This window comes from Stegostoma tigrinum, chromosome 32 (assembly GCF_030684315.1).
Source record: "Stegostoma tigrinum isolate sSteTig4 chromosome 32, sSteTig4.hap1, whole genome shotgun sequence".
Lineage (NCBI taxonomy): Eukaryota > Metazoa > Chordata > Chondrichthyes > Orectolobiformes > Stegostomatidae > Stegostoma > Stegostoma tigrinum.
The window spans coordinates 10,467,600-10,492,478 of NC_081385.1; the positions used below are offsets into that span (position 1 = coordinate 10,467,600).

Consider the following 24,879-nt stretch of genomic DNA (forward strand, 5'->3'; position numbering starts at 1 on the left):
GGTATGCCGGTCCTACATAAACATGAGTACTTTACTCCATAGTGACACTACAGCATAAACAAACAAAATAGAAAAAGATCCAAACAGTGCAGGCATACAATCAGAAAACTGTGCTCTCCATGCAGGCAGAAAAAGTAGGACTGACACGTGGTAAAATGTTAAATAAAGAATGATTTGAATAAAATCCATTCCCTTAACATTCAAGAATGTGAGTTTTGGGTTTGTTTGCCCATTTGTAAGCTAAAGCAATTCATTAATTCAAAAGCATAAAAGCATTACCTGAAAACATCGAAAAATGACATTTCCAATTTAATCAATCTTAGGCGTTCAGCTTGAATTTTAACAAGGATTGTACAAATTGCTTGAAACAATGTTAGATTGTTATCCCCTTAACAAAGCAAATTAGGTTAATTATTCAAGCACAAACAAAAGTGTGTGTATGTTTGTGTGTATGCATGTATTTCTCTTCTTCTTAACAGCCCTTTCCAAAGCAAAGTGAGTTCCAGGATTTTACTTGATGCATGGGCAGTGTGTGTCCTCACTGATTTGTTAATTTGCACTTAAGTATATTGTTGGGGATACAAGTGCATGTGGAAAATTTGCATACTTTGGACTCTTATATCTTAAAACAAGAAGAATGATAGGGAGGCCTACAAAACTGTATAAGGTAGGAACATAAACAAAGTTGCTGGAAAAGCTCAGCAGGTCTGGCAGCATCTGTGAAGGAGAAAAAAGAGTTAACATTTCGGGTCCGTTGACCCTTCCTCAGAACATAACATAGGAGGTATAAGGTAGGAGACAGCAGTGAATACTAAATCTAGAACAATACTCTTAGACAATGCAATTCAATCTACGGTGAACAATTTTGGGACACTTTTGTAAGAAAGGATATACTGGCATTCAAGGCAGTGCAGAGAAGATTGACAGGCTAATTCTGGTGCAGTAGATCTGCCTAATGAGGGGAGATTTAGTAAGACGGGCTTGCACATTTTAGACTTTGGAAGAATGGGAGACAATCTTATTGATACATAAAAGGTTCTTAGGAGACTTGACAAGATAGGTGCAGAAAAACTGTTACCTCTTGCTGAGAAGTCTGGGACTGGAGGGCATAATCTCAGAATAAAGGGTTACCCTTTTATTAAAAGAGATGAGGTTCTTTGTCTCAGAGCGTGTGAATTTCTGGAATTCTTTACTGCAAAGGGCTGTAGAGGTTGGGTCTTTAAGTATATTCAAGGCTGAGGCAGAGTTTTAATCAGTGAGGGAGCCAAGAGTTATGGGAAGAAAGGTAGTCATGGGAAACAAAGACAAAGTTGCTGGAAATACTCAGCAGATCTGGCAGCATCTGTGAAGGAAAAATCAGAGTTAACTTTTTGGGTCCGGTGACCCTTCCTCAGGACTGAATGTGGCCGGGAAAGCATCAATTTAATTGCAGAAAATGGGGAGGGGAGGTGGGGTAGGGTGTAAATGATAGGATAGAACCTAAAGTGAGAGGAGAACAGTTGGACAAAGAGTCGCTAACGATCAGGCTGGGAGGGTGAATAGTTGTTAATGGGGACAGTTAGTGACCAACAACAGGTTGTGTGTAATGACAGGGTATGTGATAACAAGGCCTGGTGTGTGGGGTAGGGGGCTGGGATATGGGACAGTTTAGGCCCTAAAATTATTGAACTCAATATTGAGTCCAGAGGGCTGCAGGGTCCCTAAGCAGGGAATAAAGCGTTGTCCTTCCAGCTTGGGTTGAGCTTCGCTGGAAACTGCAGCAAGCCAGAGACAGAGATGTTGGCCAGGGAACAGGCTGGAGGCAACAGGTAGTTCAGAGTCTGAATGGAGTTAAGGCTTAGTAGATGAGCCATAATATCATTGACTGATAATGCAAACTCAGTGGGCTGAATAGCCTACTTCAGTTCTTATGATTTATAATTTATTAATCACTAAATTAATTAGTGTAGTTAATTGAAAATTTATATGTGGCTAATTGCATTTTGGTTGGTAACTAATATATGTATAATAGATAATTCAACAACTATGTGTTAACCTTTTTGTGCATTCTTTGGTAAAAAGTGCAGGGTGGACAAATTTTTTTGGCCACCTTGTGCTCTTTACTCCATCGCTCTATATTGTTAGGTAAAATGATGTATAATGTGTGAATATGGAGTCGAGAGGAGAGCTGTTGTCATGGTCATCTTGACCAATCAATAAAACAGCTTTGGGCCAGCAGAAAAAAGTAAATCTATCAATAGTCATCCCCAACAAGCACTAGTAACAGCACACAGCATGAGCATATAACAGTGCTCTTGATGGAAAGCAGGGTCAGGTCTCATCAGTCAAATCAATACTGGTCACTGCCACTCTGAGGAAATCAAGGTACCACTCAGAACTGCTGGCTAAAAACCCAGGAGCTTCATAAAGGTATGTTATGTCTGTTAAATTTTTGTAAAATTTCCAAACTTTGTTGGAAGGGGAAGACTGCAATATTTCACAATAATGTTTGTTAAGATAATACACATATCAGGTATACTTAGTTACACAGCGTATAAAATTGCTAATACTATAAACTATTAGTGTTTGTGGCTAAAACAGTGTTGTCATATCACCATATTTTAGTCTAGTCAATACTGGTCAAGGTAAATAATAATAAGCCAAGGAGACACAGGTTCAAATGGGCAAAAGTGCAAATATAGGGCTGACATCAGAAAGTTCTGTGGTCTGTGAAGTGTAAAAACCTTGGATTTATGTAAGAGATGCTTGCATACTGCATTGAGGGAAGTGCAGGTTATTTTATGTGAATGAACAATGGAATTTCAATTTTTTTTGTCTGCCCATATTTACAATGTAACATATGAAAACAAAATATAGATATGGAAAAATTAATCTTGTACCACATAGGTATAGATTGTTGGTTGTATGTTTTGTTAGAATATCGTGGGAAGAATTTGGTGTCACAGGCCTCACGTTTATTTTGCAAGGGTGTAGTGTCATTCTCAAACACAAGTAGGGAAAAATGTTACAAACATAAGCAAATGAACAACATATTCTAACTAAAAAAAAAGCTTCACAATAGTTCAGTGAATACATCCATTGGACCATAACAATGAAAGACAAATTGGTATTGACTAAAACAAACTCTCCAACTAATCCTTCTGAGATAAGCCTAGTGTATATGACTCAGTGTGATGCTAAGGTGTACAGAAAAGGAAGATCCCAGATTTTATCTAAGGCCATTTTAATCTCAACTGGAACATTTTGGCTTAGTTCTCCTGAATTAGAGACAGAAACAATCACCTGGATAATATGAAGTGACTTTGAGAAATGCACATGTGGTTATCAACTTGTGATACACCTGTGATTAAACAACTATCACTGCATATGTTTGTACCTCATAGTAGTCACTTGGACAATGTAGCTGAGAGTGGACAGGGCCCATGGTGCTCACTGCCAGCTCAGTGCATTCAGGAAAAAAGAGAAAAAAATTGACAAAGGAAACTGAAGTACAAGATTAAAAGGCTGTGATATTACTACTTTAGATCTGAAAGTCTTTTGCATTCAGTTTAACAGTATTGTTGAGTGGCACTAATTTTGCTCAAATTCAACCAAAAGTATTTACAGTTAAATTCTACAGAACAGTTTAAGAAGTACAGGATTTCCCAATACTACTGTTCATTATTATGTCAGTAGTCAAAGTATTCATTGATGTTTCCTCTCCAGATATCTTCCGTGAGGATTCCAGGTAAATAGTTATTATATTCTGGCATTATAAAGGAACCATTTTCAGATATTGGGCCCATTTCTGTGTTGTCTGGCATGTAAGAGAAAATGGAGCAAATTGCTGATGTGCAACTGTAGTGCTGGTGAGGAAAGTATTCTTCAGGAGTTGAATAAAAGGACTTAGCATCCAAGTGTGAAGATGGACTGAAGTCTTCTGGAGATGATGGGACACATTGGGTAGAATACCCAAAATCCACTGAAGAGTAAGCCAATGGTCCTGAGTTCTGAAGAAAGAACAGTGGAATTATCTGCACGTACACTTTTAGAAATTAACATCATGAATTACATACAAATAAGCAGGTCAGTCTCCTCAGACCTGTTTCTCCACTCCATAAGATCGTGGCTAATCTGACTATGGAAACAACTCCACTTTCCTGCCCGGACTAAAAACCTTTTGACTCTCTTTGAAGAGACAGATCAATCTACCTCTATCTTAAATATATTCAATGCCTCAATCTCCACCATTCTCTGAAGAAGAGTTCTTAAGATTCAAAGATAACAAGGTGAAGAGCTAGACGAACACAGCAGGCCAGGCAGCATCAGAGGAGCAGGAAAGCAGACATTTTGGGTCTGGACCCTTCTTCATGCTGCCTGGCCTGCTGTGTTCATCCAGCTCTACACCTTGTTATCTCAGCCTCCAGCATCAGCAGTTCCTACTATACCTTCTTAAGATGTAAGATTCTCTGCGAGGAAAAAATTGATCATCACCCCCATCTTAAATGGAAGACCTAAATATTAAACTTTAATTCTAGGTGTGTCTCCCACATCCTCTCAGTATTTTATACATTTGAGTAAGATCACTTCTCATTTTCTTAACCTCCAAAACAAAACAGGTCCAGACTATCCAAACCTTCCTCATCAGATAACCACCACAAACCTACACCCCACCACCACTCACCCCCACACGCCCACCCTAATCCCAGGTCAGATTAGGTGTGATGATGCTATGGTTTTCAGGAGGTTATTTTGTCCCTTTTTTTGAAGAGAGGTTGTAAGGCAAAGGCACTGCAGTGCCTCAAGGAAAGTAAACAGCTTGTGAGGCCATGGGGTGTTTTTTTAAAGTTGGAACAACGGACGCAGTCTGGGTGCGGCCAGATCTCACAGACCAGACTTTCTAATTTCTTTCACTTTTAGGTTTAGCTTTAAGCAGAAGCTATTGGAGTCTCAAAGGAATTGGAATCTTAAGTGACAGTTTCTTGGTTGCTACCCTCTCTGAACTTTCTCGATGTTTTCTCTTCTTGGTTTGGAGAACTGCATGAGAGAATGTGTCTGAAATTTCCCTTTTTTTTTGCCAGGGGTGTGTTTATGAGATGTTACTATTTTGGAACAGTTACTTAGTAACATTTACTGTATCAATTATTCTGTTAAGTTCTGCAATGGAGTTAATTTGTTCTAAATTCCTCTTTCTTTGGTTGTAAATTAATTAGTGTTTAAATAAATTGTTTTACTTAATGTCAAATAGTTTGACCAGTCACATTACATCTGAGATACTTTGCAGTTGCCGTTAAAATAAGAAAAGGTTCAGGTTTAGGCTACCTTCTTAAAATATTTTTGAGGGGATCTGGTCTGGTCCATAATAGAGGCTTCACTGAACTGCATCCAATTAATTTGTCATCTTCCTTGTATAATAAGACCAAAATTGTACCTAATTCAAAATCACTCCTACCTCTGACTCAGTAAGTTCTGGAATCAAGTTCCACAGAAGACTTAAATACATCATCTGCGCTGACATTCTTTGTACAGTACTGAGGGTGTGTCTCATTGTTAAAGATGCCATCTTTCAAGACAAATACTGAGTTGAGGCCATGTGGATGTAAAAGATCCAATGCCTTTTTTATGCAAAAATACAGGACACTCCCCTGTTATGATAACTGAATTTCCTCCTTCAGCAACAACCTCGTGCATCAAACTGTTATTTCAAGGAGATAATGATGAAAGGTCTAGGCCCGAAACGTCAGCTTTTGAGCTCCTGAGATGCTGCTTGGCCTGCTGTGTTCATCCAGCTCCATACTGTGTTATCTCTGTTATTTCAAGGATGCTGCTGTGCACTGATTTGATACTACATTTCAATAATGTATAATCAGAACATCTTTGTGACAAGCAAAGGGGATGAAAATTGCAAATGTTTGACCTTTGATTGACATTTGTTTGATATTGTTTGAATTTGCTTAAATCCTGCAACAGTTGATTTCCAGCAAATCATTTCAAAAGGTTTGTATCTTGCCTCACTTTGTCTGTGCCTGAAATTAGAAATGCCCCTAGAGTCACATTGGATTCAAAATATTAACTTTGTTTCTCGCTCCACAGTTGCTGCCAGACCTGTTGAATTTCTTCAGTACTTTCTGTTTTTATTTCAGATGTCTGGCATCCCCATTCCTTTGCTTTGATTTGTCTGTTCCTATTTTGAACAGATCTGATTGTAGATCTTGGGACAAGGTTATATATAAGTACAATATCTGCAACCGTTGAGTGTGCAGTATTATTCAGACAAATGACCACAGTATCCTATTGCCATAAAAGTATTGCAGTCTTGCTGCTTGGAATGGTCATATCTCAAACATTTAGTTAAGAACTGAATGGTTCTCTTTAGCAACAGCTCCTCAAATTAGGAACACACAACTGGTATTACTAAATGTTAGATGCTCGGTGATGGTAAGCATTTTACCACATGGATAATAAAAGACTTTTTTTGAGATAACCAACAGAAAAGAACTCCCGTTACACAGAACAAATGACATTGTGCACGCTCTCTGATGAAGGGTCTAGGCCCGAAACGTCAGCTTTTGTGCTCCTGAGATGCTGCTTGACCTGCTGTGTTCATCCAGCCTCACATTTTATTACATTGTGCACGCTGTCAGAGTGTCTCTAGAGGTCTGGGAAACAGCAAGATTGAGAGCAAAGATGCAATTACTTACCACAGCTGAATGGCTACAGTGGGCAGGTGCCTGGTACCTGACTGGAGAGCAGTGTGAGACAGGGGTTTGCGAGGTGAATGAGTTTTCGGTAAAGAGATCAGAAAGGCACCTTTCATACATCTCTGTGTTTTCATAAAAGATCGGGTTCTGGTCATATGGCATATTCTCCGGAAACTGGTCGCACTCAAAGAAGTTGGATTCACATTGATTGGGCAGTGGGCTGACGTTGTGAGGAGCTGGAAAGAGAGACACAGAGAGAAAATTCAGCAAGGTACACACACTGAGGTAACCGGGAAGAGTGAGATAGCCGGACAGTCCTGCAGTTTGAGCCGGTTGATTTTAAAACGCCTTGAGTGAAATCCCAGGAATGAAACGGTTTCTTCCAAACCATAATCAGACCCTTTGGCTTTGCTGGGTGCAAAGCGTTTGATGGAATCTGTCGAGTTCTTCAGAAAGCCGTCTGTGTTTTGACCAGTCACGAAATCATTCCGGGTTTGTTAATTTCTGGATAACGTGGTCACAAAATAGCACAATACTCGCACTCGTCAACTGGTGGAACAAGATGATATGAATATAGCGTGTGTGTGTGTGTTTTGATTTGCAACAGTTTACAGCCTGGATAACGGCACAAAACTCCTAACTTTTCAGAACGGAACACTTGTTTGTACCGTGTACTCCCTTTCACCCACAATAGCGCCTAAACTTCAGTAACCTCAGTGAGGACTTTGAAACCTCTCCTGGACTTTTGTTTTGCTGTGAGCTACGGAATTGACTCATTTGCATTGTGACCTCGTATCTCGGGGCTGTTGGCGTTAAACTCTGCCTGTTAATGTGAAACAGTGCGAAGAGTTTGTTTTGCACGTCCCAAGCAGGAATGTCCTTCGACACATGAGAGTCAATTCATATGCCGCAGTCAGTGTTTATGGTGCTGGTTGGGCGCACAGTTGCTATGTTAAAGGGGACGCGAACCGGATTTCGATGTATGGAAGTTTCCTGAGTTAAGTTACAGTAAAATTTTGCAAAGGCTTGGCGTTTGATCCATTTGTGTTGTTTTATTTCTAAAGCTCTCTTGTTTGAGGTTAACTTATTTCACTTGGATTCGTTAATGGTTAATTGGGCGGCGATGTAGATACCTGTTCACTCACTATACCGTTGCACTGTTTCCAAACTTTTGCGATCTTTCCACAGCCGACTTACCCGAATAGTTTGTACCGCCTGTAATAACAGGGGCTGGCAGTGAGGGGTGAGCACACTGGGGAAAAAAAATGGTTTGTTCAGCCGAGTCTCAGCGCCTAGCAACTACATAGGGGAGAAATCCTGCAGCTGACAGCGGAGATGCAATGATCACAACGATATACAACGCTTAAAATGTTGTGACGACTCGATGCCAGAACTACACATTCGAAGAGATGACAACCCCCACGCCCCGTTGTATTGACAAAGCTTTTTTTGATGAAGCTGCTGGATGCTGGAGGGACCCTACAGCCTGATTCGCTCCAACCTAGTCATCTGCATTTCTTTCTTCTTGCTTTGTGTGTGATTGGTGGATTGCAGATTATGCACTGCCTGGTTTTTAATATTAAGGAGTGTGGGTGCCTTATCTTGAAAAGCGCGAGGCTGAAAAATGTGGGGCCTTCCTTTGGCGAGGTGGCTGCTGTTTAACCTGGGTGCATTTTACTGACCTGGATACGAGGAGGAGACTGGCTCCGCGAACTGAGGATTGTTGCCTGCGGTAAGCTGAAATAGGAACATGCAAAAGTCAATGTTGGTCGGGGTGGGGGAGAATAAACGAAAAAAAAACGAAATGATCGAGCAAAACAAAATCAATCAACAGCTTAAATTAAATTAGTTTACACAAAACTGTACAACGATGTCTACTCTATATAAAAATACGGATTCCTATATCTGGCACAATCTAAATGCAGTCTACCCTTTTATTTCGTATCCAAGTGAATTTGTTTATTTCAACATGTTTTTCTGTTTTTACAGCGACTTAACAGCTAGGCTTGCTGTCACTGACTCGATAGAACATGAAAGCTTCTTGTAGCAGACCTTTAAATTCATCTGGGTCACCAGCGGTATAGTTATAGTTATTTGAAGGTGTACTGGGTCTGGATGGAAGTGTTTGTTTTTTGGTTGAAGCTAACTTAGGTGTAGAAGTGAGAGCACCGTGACATATTACGGACGCTGAGAGTGGAGTCTTATGAGCATCGGCTTCTTCAGATCACATGATTTGAAGTATCGAGGATCGGATTTCCATTACATCACTAGCATTGCTACTCTCGGACTGTTTCAGGTTGTTTATAACTGACTTCAGATTTTAAAAAAATTGGAAATATGCTTGGAGTGTTTTTTATTGTAATCACATCATAAAACATGGTAAGTGTTTTATAAAACAAAGAATTGCAGGTGCTGAAGATTTGAATGTCAAACAAATTGCTGGAGAAACTCAACAAGTGTCTGAAGAAGTATCACCTAACTGGAAACATCAACATTGTTTCCCTCTCCACAGACCTGCTGACTTTCTCCAACAATTTCTGTTTTACTTTCAAATCTTCAGCACCTGCAATTCTTTGTTTTATGAAATACTTATCTTTAATATTGTGACTATAATAAAAAAACTTTGTTTCTCTCTCCACAGACCTGCTGAGTTTCTCCAGCTATTTCTAGGTTTTAGAAAAAAACCTATCAATGTCAGGATTTTTGTTTTCAGATATGTTTGTAAGCAAGAGTTGAGTTGTGTACTGTTTGCGGGACCAGGCTTTGAGTTTTGGGGATTCGAGATTGACCTGAAACTGGCATGAAGTGTTTGGGAGATGGACATTCTGATGGTGAAGTGTACAGTAATTAGTATTGAAGCTCCTGTGTGTTTATCCAGAATCCCGATTCAAATAACTGGCCAAAGAAAAATGCAGAGAGCTTTGATTCTGTAATGTATGGACAGTTTTAGATGAACCAGAAGCAGAGTTTCTTTCAAAAAAATCTAGCAGAGATTTCAGAGGGACTGAAAGCAAATTGACAAGGAGAAAGAACAGTTTGCCAGTTCCAGGAGTTCCTTTTTGGTCGTTTTCAAATGGCCGGCATGAGGAAACTGACAGCACAGGGTACAGAGCGTATGCTGACAATCCGATAGTTATTTAACGTCCCACTCGATCAAAATTAGATCATTGTGAACCATGCTGGTTTTGATAAGTGCAGTCTGGAAACAATTACACCCCTTCATTTGTTCAGTGTTCAGAAGTATTCCCTGGACCTGTTAATTCTAACTTGCTCTTTGCCAAAGATTCATTTTCATAAATATTTTTTCAATAAATGTCCGCTTTTCAAAAGAAAACAGTATTCAGACTGCTGATACCAATATTGCTCTGCTATCGCTTTTGATGCATCTCATTCCTTACGTTGCACCATCTACAACACTTTGGTCAGGTATTTATCTGCAGAGTGCAGGATTTTGAGTGTTAACAGAGACAGGAATATAAACTCTAGACTCGAACATGGCTGAATTAGTACTGAGCTTAGCAGCAGTGGAATCGCAAAGATATGCATTTGGATGCTTCTGCCTAGAATTTCATTCCCCCAGGCAAAGCATTTTGACATTGGGTAAAGTGGGCGGAATCATTTCATCCTGTGTCATCACACATGGTGGAAAAGACGCACACGTTGATAAAGCAGCTTGGAGTTACACCATACTCAATTCTAAACCAAAACAGTAGAGTGAGCAGTTCGCACTGCAGGGGAGTTCCTCACATCTTTAGATCTTTAGAAGTAAGGTTAAAATGTAGTCATTAAATAGTTAAATATTAAAAAACCTGACATAAAAATATTGCAAAGATAACAATTCTTGCAATCCCGAGGAATCTATGTTCTGGCCACCTGATCTGTTTTGATTCAGGAGTGATATAACCACACAATGCCACTCAAACTACTAGGCATTAAAGTGAAAAGAGAGAATTGAATATCAACTCTATCTTTCTCATGTCTTCCACTAATGTAGGATAACTAAAATGCTTTATAAATAATGGGGTGCTTTTGAAGTGTAATCATTATTGTAATGTTGGAAAATATGCAACCAATTTAAACATAGCAAGATCCCAGAAACTGTAGTATGATAACAACCGACTTTGTGATGTTGAAATGAAGGATAAATATTGGTCAGGACATTGAGGTTACTCAATTGTTGTTGGAAATAGTCTCATAGGAATTTCAGGTCATCTCAGTGAAGGCAGGACCTCAGCTCATCATCTCATCTGAAAGATCAACCCACTGACTGTGCTGCATTTTTTCAGTAGTCTTCAAACCCTGCAATGAGATTGTGAATCTGAAGCCTTCTGGTGTGGATGTAAGCATACCACCTTCTGAGCTCCAAATCACTCTGCCTCCAGTTATTTGTGAAAGATTTAATCAGAATAGAACTAACCAACATAACAGGATTATTCTTTAATTATTAAAAGATCTACATTTTGGATTTAAGGACGAATCAGAAGAATTTGGAAAAACTGCCATTTCACCAGCTACAATTACCACTGTCCTGTCATCATTATTATAGTGAGGAAGCACCCAAATACTGGGCAAAATGGGTGTTAGCTGTAACTTGTGGGAGGCTGAGTGTTTTTTAATTCATTCGTGGGATAAGAGTGTTGCTGGCTAAGCCAGCATTTATTGCCCATTGCTAATTGCCTCGAGGGAGTTAAAAGTCAATCATATTGTTGTGGGTCAGGAGTCACATGTAGGCCAGTCCAGGTAAAGATGGAGTTTCCCATCCTAAAGGACATAAGTGGTGGTCCTTCAGGTGTCTCAAACGACAGGTTAAATGGGAAACCAAAGTGACATTGTTCAATTTGTGTATTTCTGTGTTCCTCCCATGCCAGAAATTGGCACAGCATAAAAACTGCCTATTCCTCAAACCAGATTAACATTTACAATAAAACTGAAAGAACTGAGGATGCTGTAAAGCAGTAAGAGAATCAGAAGTTGCTGGCAAGGCTCAGCAGGTCTGGTAGCATCTGTGAAGAAAAATCAGTTAGCGTTTTGGGTCCGATGACCCTTCCAATTCAAATCAAAGTCACCCCTCCTGAAACGTTAACTCTAACTTTTTTCTTCACAGATTCTGCCAGACCTGCTGAGCTTTTCAAGCATCTTATGTTTTTGTTAGCTTTTACGATGTTTTTCCTTAGGAATAGGAATGATGTTTTAAAGTATTGGCAAAGATCTGTAGCTCAGGTTGTTGACTTGCTCACCGAGCTGGCTTGTTTTTGCTCAGACGTTTCATCACGGTGCTAGGTGACATCATCAATGGAGCCTCTGAAGAAGCGATATTATTCTACTCCACTTGGAATTTATACTATCCAGGCCGTTATGGCGAGTAGTGTCATTTCCAATTTTGATTAGTATGGACTCATATATGGAGTCGAATTCTATATATTTGTTTATCGAGGTATGGGTGGAGAACCATGCCTCCAGGAATTCCCAAGCATGTCTATGTCTGGTTTGAGCTACAATGGTTACTTTGTCCCAGTTAAACTGATGGCCTTCGCTAGTCTGAATGTTCTCCACCCATACTTCAATTAACAAACATATAGGATTGGACCCCAAATATAAACCCATACACATCAAAACCAGAAATGACACTACTCACCATAAAGGACCAGACAGTATAAATTCCATGTGGAGTAGAATAACATCGCTTCATCGGAGGCTCCACTGATGATGTCAGCTAGCAAGGTGACAAAACGTCTGAACATAAACAAGCCAGCTTGGCGAGCAAGTCAACAACCTCAACTGGAATGATAGTCTGCAAGGCTGTATCATGTGCTTTTCCTAAATCACTGCAGAGATTGTTTTATCACTGATTGATTGGTTTATAGGCCACTCCCCAGGGCATTAAAAGACTGCCGTGTATAGATGAATGTAATTCCTTCCATATCAGAATAAATCTATTTCATTGTAAAAAGCAAAGTCATTCCATTTTACCAAACAAGAATTACAACATATATTGGTAGGTATACATTTGTTGGTACGGTGAAAGTTCTTCTTTGAAATATTTGCTCAGTATTGAGTGTGGATCCATGAGGCATTTAGGAAATGGGACAATCACAATCATTTGAATACATTCAATTTGCATAGGTACATTCAGCTGCCTATTGCCAAACCACTAGCGGCAATTCAATGTCAAGCCTTATCTTAGAGGATATGTAATAGAAATCCCCATTTCAAACAAGACAAATAGAAAAATAGTATAAAAAAAAGAAATGAGAAATATTATATCTACTTAAATAATTCTCATAAATGAAACTGCAAGCAGAGGACCCATTAATAGATGTTCCAAATAGCTTTCAAATTTATAGGTGATATGCAAACTTAAATTGATTTCAAGTGTGCTAACATGTCATAAAGTTCTACAATGCCAGTCTAAACAAGTTTGAAACTTTGTATGCATTTTTGGATCACATCCATTCTTTCATCAGCATTAATATGAAAGGATATGTTTACTTGCTACAATCATTTTGCACTGATAGGCATGACTTTAAAAGAAAAAAAAAAAATTATTTTTTAAATTAGGGGACTAAGTGGTGTGATAGGTTTACACCCATTGCTTAATGTGCAATGTAAACCTGAATAGTTTTTAAGGGTGGTCTGAATGCTGCAGCAATAAACTCAACTGCTGTCTCCCCAAGACCTGTCTACCAGCTACAAATCACAAACTCAGGAGTGTGATGGACTGCTGTCCACTTGCCTGAATGAGTGCAGCTCCAGTAGCCCATCATTCAGGACAAAACAGCCCACTTGACTGGCACCACATCCACCACCTCCAACTTTCACTCCTTTCACCGCTGATACACAATAGCAACAGTATGCTCTGTAATAACTACCAACATTACAAATGAGAACTTGGTCAGTCATACACCAGTAAACCAGTACTTTGTGGCAATACTTTTCCTACTAGTAAGACAATGTTGAAGTTTCAATGTTCCAGAATCTTCAACAGCACACTTTAAAACCCCTACCTACCCCACCTAGAAGAATAAGGGCACTAGATGCATAGGAACTTGACTATCTGCAAGTTCTCTTCCAAGCCCCACACCATCCTTACTTGGAAGAATATTGTTGCTCCTCTACTCTCACTGGATCACAAAGTCCTGGAGTATCATCCTGGCCTCCGTACAGCTCATTGCATGTCCCAAGACTGCAATGGTTCGAGGGCAGCTTGCCATTGCCTTTCTCAAGGAATAAGTGGTGACAAGGTCAGCAACATGCACTAGCCATGAACATGTTTTTTAAATGCTGACAGGCAGTAAAGTGCTCTTAAGATTTGAGGTTGAATACAAAACAGACCGAAGTAATAAAAGTCTTTACTCTCCCGTTTGCTTAGCATCAGAGTTGTTAAATGAGCTTCAGTATTCTGGACCACTTACTAATGAGCACACAGTCTCCAGAATAGCCAGATAGGCAGAAACAGATCAACCAGTTTGCAAAAGGAAGGTAAGACCCTGTTCAAGAATGAATTGAATTGCTAGATATTTAGACAATTTGTTGGTGAACTGTTTATTTGGATAGGAACCGGGAACAGTTTAAATCAAACTTAAATTACAGGCATTTTAATATTTTATCTGAAAATCAGCAGCATTCCTTTAATATTATACTGTATTCCCTCACCTAACTTTGTGCTGTGGGGCTTGAATAATTTACTGATGAGACCAAGAGTTCAGAGACTGTGTCAGGAGTGGCACTCAAATGACAGCAATGATGGCATGTCAAACATGCTTCACTGGTGCTGAAATTCTGAAGCATGAGAAACATTCCACAAATACGCGTATATTCTACTTTATATTTACGCATCAGATGGTTTGAAGCTTGAAAACTGTAGGAGCATATTTATGAAATCTTGGAATTGGCTGTATTCAAAATTCCGTGTGCGGGTGATCTCATAGGGATCCAAACAATAATTTAGAAACACATATGTTATCAGTTAACAGTGTGGTGTTAAGGTTAGACTGCAGTTTCCATTGTACCAGAACTATGATGTAATAGAGTCATACAGCACAGAAACAGGCCCTTCAGTCCAACCTGTCCATACCGATCAGGTTTCCCAAATTAAACTAGTCCCACTTCTGCATTTGACCCCTAACCCTCTAAATCTTTCCTACACATGTGCCTGCATCTATCACTTCTCCTGGTAGCTCATTCCACATACGAACCACCCTCTGTGAAAAAGTTACCCCTCAGATTCCTTTTAAATCTTTCTCCTCTCACCTTAAAATATGTCCCCAGTTCTGAACCCCATTCTAATTGCCTTTTTTAAACCCCTCATGATTTTCTAAATTCCTGTAAGGACACCCCTCAACCTCCTACACTCCAGCACAAAAAGTCCCAGCTTATCCAGCCCAATCTTGTATCTCAAACCCTCCATTCCCAGCCATACCCTGGTAGATCCTTTCTGAATTGTCTCCAATTTAATAATATCCTTCCTATAGCAGTGTAACTAGAACTGTACATTTTATTCCAAAAATGACCTCGCCCCACCCCCCCCACCAATGTCCTGTACAACTTCAATATGACATCCCAACTCCTATACTCGATGGTGTGAGCAATGAAGGCAAGCATGCTGAATGCCTTCTTAACCATTCTGTCCACATGCGATGTAACTTTCAAAGAACTATGTACCTGAACCCCATGTCTCTCTGTTCGACAACACCACCCACGATCAGACCACTAATTGTATGAGTCATGTCTTTGTTTATTTTAACAAAATGTAATGCCTCACATTTATGCAAATTAAACTCCATTGCTACTCCTCAGCCGATTAACCCAGTTGACCAAGATCCTTTTGTAACCTTAGATAACCTTCTTCATTGTCAACTATACCACGAATTTTGGTGTCATCTGCAAACTGAATAGCCATGCTTCCTAAATTCTCATCCAAATCATTTGTATAAATGACAAAAGTGGACCCAGCACCAATCCTGCCAATGTTTGTTGGTTTCTGCAGCTATAGATATTATAAGATTATTGATTAAAGATTTTACCTGAATTTGGAATTACTTCAGGCAAAATCACAGCATAACTGAAATTAGAATTGATAAGGTCATTCAAGAAGAATGGGGAGGGTTTGAAAAACACAATGGTAATATTCCACTGATAAAATACGGAGCTTCAGAAGTTCATTGCCTGCGGACTGCAGAGCATTCAACATAAAGTACTCTGCACCTGCTTCAGCTATGTCAAACTGAAGAGAGCTGCTGTGATTCTAAGTGTCAAACGTAGTAAAATATTTCATACCCTATCACTGACATACCTTCACACAAAATTTCATTCAAACAAACACTAAATTAAAATTCACTCAGATAGTAGGAACTGCCAATGCTGGAGAATCTGAGATAACAAGGTGTAGAGCTGGATGAACACAGCAGGCCAGGTAGCATCAGAGGAGCAGGAAAGCTGACGTTTTGGGTCTGGACCCCTCTTCAGAAATGGGGGAGGAGAAGGGTACTCTAAAATAAATAGAGAGAGGGGGAGGCGATGATGGAAGGTGGACAGAGGATCAGATAGGTGGAGAGAAGTCGGGCAGTTCAAGGAGGTGGGCATGGAGACCGTAAAGGTGAGTGTAGGTAAGGAGTTGGGATGGGGGTTGGTCAGTTGGGAGGGTGGAGCAGGTAGGTGGGAGGGAAGACAGACAGGTCAAGGAGGCAGGGATGAGGCTAGTAGGTAGGAAGTGGTAGTGGCAGTTGGTCAGTGAGGTGGGAGGAATGGATAGGTGGGTGAAAAGACAGGTCAAGGAGGTAGGGACAAGCTGGGCTGGTCTTGGGATGAAGTCGGGGTTGGGGTGATTTTGAAGCTTGTGAAGTCCACATTGACACCATTGGGCTCTGGGGTTCCCAATTGGAATATGAGATGCTGTTCCTGTAGCCTTCGGGTGGCAGCATTCGGGTGACATGTCGTCCAGGGAGTGGGAGGGGGAGTTGAAGTGGTTCGCGACTGGGGGGTGTAATCATTTGTCACAAACTGAGCATAGGTGCTCCACAAAGCGGTCTCCCAGCTTCCGCTTGGTTTCCCCAATGTAGAGGAGGCCACATCAGGAACAGCGGATACAATATACCACATTAGCAGATGTGCAGGTGAACATCTGTTCAATGTGGAAGGTTTTCTTGGGGCCTGGGCTGAGAGTGCGGGGGGAGGTGTAGCACTTTCTGCAATTGCAGGGAAAAGCGCCGGGTTGGTGGGGCTAGTGGAGAGTGCGGACCGGATTAGGGCGTTGCAGAGAGAGCAGTCTGTCCGGCAGGCAGATAAGGGTGGGAAGGGAAAATGTCCTTTGTAATGGGGTCAGATTGCAGGTGACGAAAGTGGCAGAGGATGATGCATTGAATCCGGAGGTTGGATGGGAGGGGTGATACATGAGGATGAGGGGAATTCTATCTTTGTTATTGCGGGGAGGGGGTGTGAGCGATGAGTTGCTTGTTCTGATTTTCAAATGAAATATCCTAAATATTCTAATGTTTTTCACTCATTTAAACACTGCTATTCATCGCTTCTCACACAATAATTGAAATAATTCCCATGTAAATTATTCACCATCATGATACTTCAGAAGAAAGTTGCGATGTAATTTTATCACTGCAGTAGCTTCATCAACTTAAATGGAACAAAAGATCTTTTGCTTATGAAAATTTGCAATCCTGTACATATACAAATATATCTATCTTTCTATCTTTTAGAAGACATAGTTACATTCTGCAACCAGAAATAACTATAAAAAGGACATGTTTTATAACTCTAAGTAATGTTTTATGGAAGTGAGGAAAAGTACTGGGTAACTTTTAGGTATTAACAGGCAAATCACAGATTCTTCACAATCCATTACATGACACAACATGACTGATTAACTTTGAATATTTGCATAGAAGACTGAACAACAGTCAAGGTGTTGCCTTCGCGTATTTCAGCACAGTGCTTTCAACTTTGCAACAATCATTTATTGGAAGAATCATGGCATGTTGTTCCCTCTGTCAAAATGGCAGTGGAGTTCAATTTAAGTACATTAAAAGAAGCTTACATGGATCATCACAAATAGCCACTAACTGCTGTAAGCCTTTTATGAATGGAGAGCTATGGAAATGCCGCTTGTATGCTGACTAACAGTCATCCTTTCAGCAACATTACTAAAAGATACCAAGACAAAGCTTTGAAAAAAACTTACCATTACCATAGCACACACACTCCTGTCTAGTTTCCTATCTTGCACCAGTCATTACATTTGAAAAGTCGTCCTTTGACTGTGTATTTCTCTTGGTAATCTTGAGGTGAAGAAAGATGTGTTTTATTTTAAAATACAGATCTCTTTTGTGTTTATCAATAGGTGGAAATTCAAGGGGCTGTTGTCAAACATATTTCTAAAAAGATAAATGTGAATGCCAGACTTTCAACTGACCTCATTCAAACTCCTGCCACTGAGCTGAAAAAATTACATCTGCTGAGCACCAATCTAGCACTGATGAGCACTGGGGCAAGTCATAGCGGTCTGGCCCAGGGTTATGGTGCATGTTATTAATCACACACATTGTACTAAGAGAAACTGATGGTCATTTGTTATTCAATATTAATAGCCAGTTGTTGGGAATTTCACTTTTTCATAACATCAGAAAGAGTATGCAATACAGGGAATATAAAAAGCACCACTAATTCTAATTTGTTTAAACCTGGTTTTGCACTTCCAACACCTCATTTTCACCATGCACGTCCAGTCCCTATACACCTGCATTCCGCATGCAGATGGCTTAAAGGCCCTCTGCTTCTTCCTGTCCCGCAGAACCGACCAGTCCCCCTCCACTGACACCCTCATCCGCCTAGCTGAACTCGTCCTCACCTTCAACAACTTCTCTTTCGATTCCTCCCACTTCCTACAGACAAAGGGGGTGGCCATGGTACGCGCTTGGGCCCAAGCTATGCCTGCCTCTTTGTAGGTTACATGGAACAATCCCTCTTCCATACCTATACTGGTCCTAAACCCCACCTCTTCCTCCGTTACATTGACTGACTGTATTGGCAGTGCCTCGTGTTCCCAAGAGGAGGTCGAACAGTTCATCCACTTTACCAACACCTTCCACCCCAACCTCAAATTCACCTAGACCATCTCCAACACATCCCTCACCTTCCTGGACCTCTCTGTCTCCATCTCAGGCAACCACCTAGAAACCGATATCCATTTCAAGCCCACCGACTCCCACAGCTACCTAGAATACACCTCCTCCCACCCACCTTCCTGCAAAAATGCCATCCCCTATTCTCAATTCCTTTGCCTCTGCTGCAAGTGCTCCCAGGATGAGGCATTCCATTCCCCCATACATCTCAGATGTCCTTGTTCTTCAAGGACCACAAATTCCCCCTCTCAGTGGTTGAGAACGCCCTCGACAATGTCTCCCACATTTTCTGCAATTCATCCCTCACACCCCATCCCCACAATAACTGCCAAAAGAGAATCCCCCTCATCCTCACGTACCATCTCACCAACCTCCGGATACAACGCATCATCCTCCAACACTTCCGTCATCTACAATGTGACCCCACCACCAAAGACACTTTTCCATCCCCACCCTTGTCTGCCTTCCAGAGGGACCACTCTTTCCGGGACTCCCTTGTCCGCTCCACACTCCCCTCCAACCCCACCACACCCGGCACTTTCCCCTGCAACCACAGGAAGTGCTACACTTGCAACCACACCACCTCCCTCACCCCCATCCCAGGCCCCAAGATGACGTTCCATATTTGGCAGATGTTCACCTGCACATCTGCCAATGTGGAATACTGCATCCACTGTACCCGGTGTGGTTTCCTCTACATTGGGGAAACCAAGCGGAGGCTCGGGGACCACTTTGTTGAATACCTCCACTTGGTTCGCAATAAACAACTGCACCTCCCAGTCGTGAACCATTTTAACTCCCCCTCCCATTCCTTGGACGACATGTCCATCCTGGGCCTCCTGCAGTGCCACAATGATGCCACCCGAAGGTTGCAGGAACAGCAACTCATATTCCGCTTGGGAACCCTGCAGCCCAATGGTATCAATGTTGATTTCACAAGCTTCAAAATCTCCCCTCCCCCCACTGTATCCCGTAACCAGCCCAGCTCATCCTGCCTCTCTAACCTGTTCTTCCTCTCACCCATCCCTTCCTCCCACCTCAAGCCGTACCTCCACTTCCTACCTACTAACCCCATCCCGCCCCCTTGACCTGTCCATCCTCCCCGGAGTGACCTATCCCCTCCCTACCTCCCCACCTATACTCTCCTCTCGACCTATCTTCTCCTCCATCCATCTTCGATCCGCCTCCCCCTCTCTCCCTATTTATTTCAGAATCCTCTCCCCATCCCCTTTTTCTGATGAAGGGCCTAGGCCCGAAACGTCAGCCTTCCTGCTCCTAAGATGCTGCTTAGCCTGCTGTGTTCATCCAGCTCCACACTCTGTTATCTCGGATTCTCCAGCATCTGCAGTTCCCATTATTTTTGCACTTAGTAGTGTTATTTTCCAGACAGTGCATGTGCAACAGCATCAATATGGGAGTGATGAAGCTTTCAAATAATTTTAACTTGAAACCCGGTATCATCAAATATCAATGCATGGCTGAAACTGTTTTGTGTCTACAAAAATGGTAGTGTACTGTCATCAGACCAGCATCAACCATGGGAACCTTCCTGAAACATTAATCCAGGGCAAATTAATTTGTGGTCACTTGGAAGAATGTGGGCTAATAAGTAACAGCAAACATGATTTGTTTAAGGCAAGTTTTAACTGAAACATGGGTTTGACTTCTTCATGTATGTAATAGAGAGGCATAATGAAGGTAATACAATTGATTTGATTATACAGACTATCGATAGATGTATGGTGAAGTATGACATATTATACTTGAAAGCAAACTGTAAGCCTCTTAAAGAGCTACTGCCAACATTGGATACAAGACTAAAACCTGGAAAAATAATGACAGTGTCAATGTCACTAGCCAGTAATCCTGGGACTAATGGTCTTGGGACATCGGTGTTAAAATCCCAGCAGAGCTGGATAGAACATTGATTCAGTTAATAAATCTGGAGTTAGTCTCAATAACATTGTTAAAAACTCATCTGGCTCAGTCACCCATTTCAGGAAGCAAATCTATATTTTTTTTCCTGAGAAAGGGTCCTGACCCGAAACAACAGCTTTCCTGCTCCTCTGATACTGCTTAGCCTGCTGTGTTCCTCCAGCTCCACACTGTGTTAAATCTATATGCTTACCTTGTTTGGCATATATGTAACACAGAGCAATGTCATTGACTCTCAGTTGTCTTATAAAATGTCTCTTAAGTCATGGACAATTTGGGATGGGTAACCTGGCTTTGCCAGTGACATCCATATCCCATAAAAGAAAAAAACAAGTGTAGTACAGTGATACACTTGAGAAATTGGTTTTGAGATCAATATTCATTACGAAAGATATTGATGATCTGAACTTGGGTGTAGTTGTCACAACTTCAAAGTTAACAGATGATACAAAGCTTTAAGATGTAGTAAACCATTACCAGGACAGTAGCAGACTTCAGGAGGATAACAGCAAACTAGTGAGATGGAACTTAATGCAAAGAATGTGAAGGGATGCATTTGCTGAAGTAATGAGGAGAAGCAATATATAATAAATGGTGCACTTTTACAAGGTATGCACACATTTTTGAAAGTGGGAGGACAAGTTGATAAATGTGTGGGATTCCATGTCTTGTTAAAAACTGGAGAGAGGACAAAAGCAGTATAGTTATATTAAATCTTTTTAAAATCACTCTCCTCAGCCAGAGTATCAAATCTGGTTCCACACTGTAGGAAGGACATGTAAGATTGGGAGGCAGATGGGATTAGTTTAGAATAGTATCATGTTTGGCATAGGCCTGGTGTGCTGTATTATTCTATGTTCTACAAGAGGGTATGGAGGAGATTTACCAGATAAATGCTAGGGATACAGACCTCCAGATATATGGAGAGATTAATGAAGCTGGGCATCTTCTCAATAAGGAGAAAAGGGTTAATATGAATGTTCTCATAATTTTGAGGTAATTGGTAGAATAAATAAGGAGAAAATGATTGCACAAATGAATGGATTAGTAACTAGAGGTCACAGATTTAGGCTAATTGTCAAAAAAACCAGAGAGGAGATGAGATTTTTTAACTGCAGTGTATTCTTATTATCTGAAAGACTGAAAGGTGGTGAATGCAGATTTCAAAATGAATGAGTGTAAATCTTTGAAAAGGAAATATTTTTAGGACTTTGGGGGAAGAAGCAGGTGAGTGGAACTAAATGGTTATCTGTTTTAAAGAGCTAGAACATATATTAGACCAAATGTTCGCCTTCTGTACCATAAAATTCTATGAATGTGTTTTGGAAAGCTTCTAATGCCAGCCAAGACTGAGTTTGGATTACTCAAATATTGGCATTTTGTTAAGCATCTTGCACAATTTCAGAACCATGCATTTAAAAATATAATTTTTGGAAGTGTAATCAGTGTTGTAATATATGAACTGTGACAAACTCTATGCTCCAACCAACAGCAATGCAATAATCTGTTCTAGTGGTGTTGGCTGAGGGATATTGGCCAGGACTCTTTATTCTTCTTTAGAATAGTGTTGTGAAATCCTTTATAGCCACTTGGAAGGGCAGACAGACTTGATTCACCATTACTTCTGAAGAAAATTAGTAAAATGGTAACATTCCCTGGGCCAGTATCCTTAGAGTTACAGGCTAATATGATATGGGTTCAACTCTCATTATAGTAACTTCTGGGATTAACATTCTACAAATAAATCTGGTTCATTAATGTTCTTTTGGGAAGGAAATCTGCATCCTTACCTGGTCTGGCCTACAGCAATATACTTGACTGTCTAACTGCCCCCCGCAATGATCTGGTATGAACAAGACCAAATAGAAATGGGCAACAAATGCCAGTCTTGCTTGTGATATCACAACCATGAAAGAAATTTTTCAAAAAAAAGTAACACCTGCAGCGTAGAGTTTCCTAAATGCCTCATTAAAGGACCAACTTAAATTTTGTGCTTATGTCTCTGAAATGAGCCTTGAATTTCCAATCTCTTGACTGAGCAATGGCTGCTACCTGGGGAGGACATCTCTATTCATGAAGTTTTTCAGATTTTCATGCTTTGTTAAATTAATCTTGAATTCCAGACAATTTGGATTTATTGGTTATGGAAGGTCCTGCGTGCTTAAAGAATTAATATATAAAGAAGATATTCCATACCGTTGTGGTGTTGGTGGTTGCTGCTGCTTGAAGAGCTCTCCTTTGCTGCAAAAGCTCTTTAACAGTAATCTTGACCCTCACTCCTTGGTAAACCTTCTGTTTCTCTGTTGGAGAATTCAAACTTGATTATCATACAGAGGGACAGACACGGCATCGGGTTAGATTTTAATTCACACAAAATCCATTCACTTTGAAGAAAAATAAACTGGATGCTGGAAATCTGAAATAAAAACACAATGTGTTGGAGAACTTGAACAGGTCTGGCAGTATCTGTGGAGAGGCAGAATACATGTTTTGAGTTCAATAAGTTCAGAATTGAAAGGAACTGGAAAGTGGTGGTCTTTACGCTGTTGGCAGAGTTGGGGGGAGCAGTGAATGAAACAGATTCTGAGGGTGCCTAAAAGATAAAAGGAATTTATATTGGTGGCAAATGAGCAATAGAGACATAAAATGAGGATAAATGAAGATGTGGAAAAAGAGTAAATAGGTCCATTCTGCTGACAGCAAAGTCAACAAAACATGATTGGGGTAGGGAGAATGTAAGAAAAATGACTGGTAAATGTCATGCATGAAAGTTGTTGACCTCAATGTTGATTTCTAGAGACTAGGCATTGAGCTTCACTGGAGCATTGTACCACAGAAATATAAGCATGGAAGCAAAATAGTTTATTGAAGTGAAAAGCAACTGGAAGGTCAATATCATGTCTATGGTCAGAAAGGAGGCATTCTGCAAAACAATTGCCCAGTCTGCATTTTGTCTCATCAATGTAAAGGAGACTGAATTGTGAGCATCAATATGCTACAGCAGACTAGAGTGAAGAAAGGAGATAAACTTGGGTCTAGTGTAATAATGTGATTCTGGCCTATGTTCCCTGACTAACCACTTTAATTGGAAAGATTTTTATTTATCAAATTTTATTCACAACCACTTAATTCTATTGTTTTATTTCTAAGAAACAATATAAGTGTTCAAGTTTTTCATTGTGCTTTCCAAGCTATTCTGGATCATGTGTAAGTGAGATGTGGCTGCAACCTCAAAGATATGTGTGGTACTGTGGGAACAAAGAATCTGTTACAAAATCCTTGTGTTCGACTGGCTCAGCACCTTCCAGCTGCAAGCAACTGAATGTTGAGTGCTCTAGGCAACTGAACACCAAGACTGTTGAGTATACAGATCACAAAAATAGGACGCCCTTTTGAAAGATATAGAATATATTGTCAGGCAAATTAAGATAAATTCTATTCTGAAATAAAAATATCAATATTTATACTTGTGTACATTTATATATACACACTGAGCACTTCGAGGTGTCCTAAGGCACTTTATAAGATTGTTATGTAAATATACTTTAAGAAAATTGGTTTTGAAATTTGGCAGCAGGAATCCATAATACATATTTAGGAGGTCTCAAAATGCTTGTCAGCTAATGCAGTGGCGTTATAAGGAAATTTGGCATCCAAATTACACACAGCAAAGTTCCACAATGGTAGTGAGAAAAATGACCAGATAATAATTTCTTGGTGATCCTGTTTCAGAGGTAAAATGTTACCTAAAATATTGTGGAAACTCCACTGTTCTTCAGCATTACAGAATGGTTACAGCAAGAAGGAGACCGTTTGGCCCATTGCGCCTGTGCTGGCTCTCTGCAAGAGAAACTCAGTGAATTCCACTCTGCTGCTCCTTTCCTATGACTGTGCAAATAGTTTCTGATCAGAAACTTGCCCCAGTTCCTTTTGAAATCCCTAGACCCCTCCACATGCAAAGATAACACAGTCCAGAGCTTAAGAACTGGCTATGAAAACCGCTTCTCATGTTGCCATGGGTTCTTTTGTCAACTACCATAAATCTGTTTCCTTAGTTCTCAACCCAGGTGTAATTTGAAGCATTTTATCCAAATCTACACTGCCTATAACTGTTATGATATTCGACAGCTCTA

The 24,879-nt window shown here is 40.4% G+C and overlaps 1 protein-coding gene across 7 annotated transcripts in view; it reads right to left on the reverse strand.

The window, feature by feature from the left end:
- linc.pou2af1 (lnc RNA pou2af1) overlaps positions 1 to 24,879 on the reverse strand; it is a 27,508-nt gene continuing 2,629 nt past the window's right edge. Inside the window, exons 2-5 of one of the 7 annotated variants that reach the window (XM_048562200.2) lie at positions 22,943 to 23,046; positions 8,363 to 8,417; positions 6,681 to 6,916; positions 1 to 3,989 (exon numbers count right to left, since the gene is read on the reverse strand). In XM_048562200.2, coding sequence (XP_048418157.2) covers positions 3,669 to 3,989; positions 6,681 to 6,916; positions 8,363 to 8,417; positions 22,943 to 23,046 — 716 coding nt within the window. In that variant the 3' untranslated portion in view covers positions 1 to 3,668. Of the gene's footprint in view, positions 3,990 to 6,680; positions 6,917 to 7,079; positions 7,398 to 7,877; positions 8,063 to 8,362; positions 8,418 to 8,732; positions 8,935 to 17,871; positions 17,948 to 22,942; positions 23,047 to 24,879 lie in introns of those variants that run through there. The other 6 variants (XM_048562203.2, XM_048562201.2, XR_007250537.2 and 3 more) reach the window with 6 other exon arrangements.